The 4,474-nt window shown below is 58.7% G+C and overlaps 2 protein-coding genes across 2 annotated transcripts; one reads left to right on the top strand and one right to left on the bottom strand.

Annotated features, from left to right (window-relative positions):
* Positions 1-329: 329 nt before the first annotated feature.
* SDRG_16962 (hypothetical protein) lies at positions 330-1,417 on the bottom strand (the record flags this gene model as incomplete). The annotated part of the gene is made up of 1 exon (XM_008623188.1): positions 330-1,417. A coding segment is annotated over one exon (1,086 nt), but the record flags the coding sequence as incomplete, so codon positions are not given.
* Positions 1,418-2,178: 761 nt separating this feature from the next.
* SDRG_16963 (hypothetical protein) lies at positions 2,179-4,234 on the top strand. The gene has a single exon (XM_008623189.1). The coding sequence runs from the start codon at positions 2,232-2,234 to the stop codon at positions 4,149-4,151; it is 1,920 nt and encodes a 639-aa protein (XP_008621411.1). The 5' UTR covers positions 2,179-2,231; the 3' UTR covers positions 4,152-4,234.
* Positions 4,235-4,474: the final 240 nt, after the last annotated feature.

The following is a 4,474-nucleotide window of genomic DNA, read 5'->3' on the forward strand; positions in this document are numbered from 1 at the left end:
ACAGGTACCGTCCACTGCCAAAAGTGCAATCCGACGATGCTGCGCTGCCACGTCAGGGGATATTAACATCAGCAAATCTCTTCTCGTATGAAAATACGTTTTTACACGGGCAATCAACGCCTTGAAAATATTTTCGGCCATTGGCTTTTTGCAACGCACCGAGCTACCGCTTCTACTACCTTGTGTATACTCTGCTCTGGGTCGTCATGTCCCTGTGGTGGCTTGTTACGGGCTAACTCGATATCGCCACCGAATACGAGTCCTCTACCCAGGTAGCTAGTTATCTAGCTAGCAAGAAAGAGATCGATCGATTTATAGATAGATAGATCGGAAGTTCTCTTCGTGTTGTCCAATTTGGCAATATCAGCGTAGCTAGGACGTCCGCGGCCAAAAGCACGTACGAATCGCGGGGTGTCTGGAGGTCGTGGTTGTTGAACCACAGCACTTGGAGTTTTCTCGCGTGGTGAAAAGGCGACACATCAGGTGAGGGACCACGATGGCACTGCATCGATCTTCGAGCTTGGCTTGGAGACCGCAGTAAGGCTCCTTCTTGGTATGTGTTGTAGTCGCTGACCCAGCACGACGCGACGTTGTCGATCTCTAATGGCGTCGCCCCGCACACGCACTGGTGCCCGCGGAACGAGTTGTAGAACGGGTTGTACTTGATAACCAGCACGTACGGTGTCGTGGACCGGTTGACGGCCATCAAGTCCTCTTGGAGCCACGTCAGCTGCCGGTCGCGCTCGTGGCGCCAGTTGTTGCCGCCAAACTTGGCGGTTGCACCGATGTAGTCGTCAAGGAACACTGCGTGCACGAGCCCAATCGCGAGCGAGTAGTACGGTCGAAGGGCCTTCTTGCTGGCGTCCGAGAGGGGGCCGGGCACACGCCGCAAATACGCCTTGTAGTTTTCGTCGGCCGTGAGCACCTTGTGGTTGCCGTCAATGCCGGTGACGGAAATAGTCGCGAACGTGGCTTCTTGGAGCTCAAACCACTTGCCCCACTTGGCGCGTTTCCCGTCGGCGTACGGCCAGTCGCCGGCGACAAGGATAGCGTGTGGGCGCAAGGCTTGGTACTTGTCAAGAGCGTTGAGATCGTCTTGTGCCGTGTCGCCAACGTCACCGACGAGGCCAAGGACTGTCGGTGTCGCGTCGTCGCCCGGCGATGGCGGCACAAGAAACGTCGACGCAAATGACCCGACGCAGTACTCGACCGTGGCGCCGCTCGGCAAGTCGCAGAGACTCACCGAGTGCAGATCCGGCGACTTGAACTTGTCGCCGCCGTACGTGTCGATGGTTGTTTGCGGAAGAAGACGTTGCTTTGGCATGCGCTTGAAAAGCCCAAGTGCACGTGACTGATGTGCGTCGCCCATGACAGCGAGAGCAACGAGGACCGCGCCAAGACGTTGCCGACGCGTCATGGCGAAGAAATCGAAAGGATCGTGTTCCAGTAGCTTAGAAACGGGGCGTGTCCTTGGCGATTCGACAGACGATTGGTCGCTTGGCCAACTCGAATGACCTTCCGTAATGCTGCACTCCAGACGAGGTTGAATCTACGAGGCAAAAGATGGCTACCGTCAGCCTCCTCGTGCGCGCAAGTGCAGTAGCACCCGTAGACAGGAGGGTCGATGGGCTGTGGCTGCAGCGGCACACACGTGCTTCTGGCTGGAACTGCTGGAACACGGCGTCGTCTCAGATAGGCGCCAGGACGATTCAAACAGATTGGCTATGAAACAACGTCGCCTCATCTCGGCGATAAGGTCACTCTGTCAAGTGCTCTGTTGATTGTATGTCAGTTGATCATTTAGCTCAATGTGATAAATGCGAGTCAAATGGATGGTCAGGTCACATGACAACGACCCAACGAAATGATAACGCCACGTCCATCACATTTTGGTCGCTGGGCTGTTGACCCTGAAGGAACCCCCACATAACATGGGCGCTGCTAGCCTCTGGTCGCTGACTCGTGCACCAAGTACGTACAAGGATGACAGCATCTCGGACGCGACGAGTCGGTATGTTCGCTGTGGGCCAATGTCGATGGTATGCCAAGTGATAGGCGTGCGCAGCTTCAACTCGACGCAACTTGATAAAACCTGAGTTTTATCTAGTATCCGGACAGTTGGGGTATAAAACCGGCACCTTGCGTGCGTTTTACTACCCATCCGGGTGTTTAAACCCAGGTGGCGAGAGGAAGTGTACCATTCAAAGAGCAACCCTCGTGTGACGTCAGCCATGAGCCGCTTCGTCCCGTGCACAGCCATCTTGCTCAGCGCGGCGCTGTCGCTTCTCTTCAACGTGGTCTGGCGCGCGCAGCTGCCAGCGCCTCTGGACGTGCCACCCACGGATGGGCGCTTCGCCGGCGCCACCGCCTACAAGTCGCTCGAGACAATCGCCCGCGCTTCGCACCCGATCACGACCGACGCCAACTACAATGTGTACAACTACCTCTACGACGCGCTCGAAGTCCTTCGCACGACGCACCCGCGCCTCGTCCTCGACACGCCCCGGGCCACGCTCGTCGCGGACGACCTGCCATCGACGTACGCCCCGGCTGTGCCCCGCGACGCCGAGTGTGCCAACGCATCGTGGTACCTCAACGAGACGCAGATCATTGCGCGCGTGCCGGGCTCTTCCAACGATAGCATCCTCCTCACGGCCCACTTTGACTCGGTCTCGTCGTCGTTTGGCGCGTCCGACGACGGCGCCGGCGTCGCCGTGCTGCTCCACGTGCTCTCGACGTTGCTCGCGCGCAATGCAACCAGTAGACACAGCCTCGTTCTCTTTCTCAACAACGGCGAAGAGACCGGGCTCTGCGGCTCGAAATGGTTTGTCCGGCAACAGTTGGTCGCCAAGTACAACGTCAAGGCTTTTCTCAACATCGAAGGCGGCGGGGCAGGCGGCCGCGCAATCCTCTTTCGAACGACAGACGATGCACTCGCGTCCTTGTACGCGTCGGTCGCACCGCACCCGCACATGAACAGCCTCGGCGGCTTCCTCATCAAGGTCCTCGGCAGCGCGACCGACTACGAGATCTACCAGCCCGCGGGCATTCCGGGCCTCGACGTCGCGTTCTACGAGCACCGCGAGTACTACCACACACGGGACGACTCTCTCGCTCATATTTCGCCGGCCGATGTCCAATATTGCGGCGACAACGTCCTCGCCATCACAAGTGCGCTGCTGTCGCTGCCCACCTTGCAGTTTGACGCCGCCGGGTCGGCCTTGTACTTTGACATCCTTGGCTCGTTTGGCGTTGCGCTCACGCCGTATGTCCGCGCTCTCTTTACGCTGCTTGCGGTCGGTCTCGCGGCGCTCGTCCTGAGTGTGAGCTACCACTTCTTCCCGCTCTACGACACAATGATCGTCGTAACCCCCAAGGCATTTGCCCTCTCGGTGCTCGGCGAGTGGACGTACATTGTGCGGTCGTTTGGCCAAGCGCTCGTCGGCGGCCTTGTGCTGAATGCACCCGTCGCGCTGCTCGTGCATGGGACGCGCCACTCGCTCTTTGCGTCGCTTGCGCTGCCGTGCGGGTTCCTTGGGAACGTCCTCGGCGCCACCGCCGCCGCACACAAGTGGCGCCACGGCCAGCCTCACCCGAACGTCAACGCGTACATTCATTTCGCGGCGTCCGTCTCGTCGTGCAGCGCGGTGTTTGCGCTGCTGGCGCTCGTGCCGGGTCCGGTGTTGGTCTTGTTCGCGATCGCGTCGAGTGTCTACTCGAGTGTCTTGCTCGTCTTTATGGGCGCGATCATGTACTTGCGCTACCACCACGAGACGTACGGCCCGGACGACGAGTCAACGTACATCCCGACGCGCACGGCCATGATGTACTACTCGTCGATTCGGTTTGAGAACGTGCTCTCGCCGCGTGCGCCGCAGCTGCGCGTCTACCTTGGTCTTGGGGCCGCCCTCGCCATCTACATGCTTTTGGCGTTTGAGCTCTCGGTCGACATCGCGCTGGCAGCTGCGTCGGTGGGCGCCAACGATGCGCTGGTGCTTGGGGTGTTGCCGCTGCTTTTGACGCCGACCTTGTATCTCCTCGTGTCGCTCTGCGCGTACTGGGAGCCCAACGCACCAAGCTACCGCTTCTACTACCTTGTGTACACTCTGCTCTGGGTCGTCATGTCCCTGTGGTGGCTTGTTACGGGCTAACTCGAAGAAGGAGACAGACACGTATCTTGTTTTGTTGGCAGCTTACAATGGCAGAGTTGGTTGGGCTCTTGAGCCAAAGGCTCATGAAACACATACTGGCTCTGCGCGCACCTGGTCGTCGATCCCGCGTTCACACAGAGCAGTGGCTTGTACTGGTCGCCACGCGGCGAAGCCACCAAAGCGGGTGCAATGCCAATGCTTTGGACGGCAGCAGACAACCTGTGCACCCTAGATGCACGATTGATATCCTACTAGAATCACGCTCCAATCTACGTGTCGGCAATGCATTTGTTGCGAGCGGTGCCTTGTAATAGCGTAGTAGC

The sequence above is a fragment of the Saprolegnia diclina genome (genome assembly GCF_000281045.1).
Source record: "Saprolegnia diclina VS20 unplaced genomic scaffold supercont1.169, whole genome shotgun sequence".
NCBI lineage: Eukaryota > Oomycota > Saprolegniomycetes > Saprolegniales > Saprolegniaceae > Saprolegnia > Saprolegnia diclina.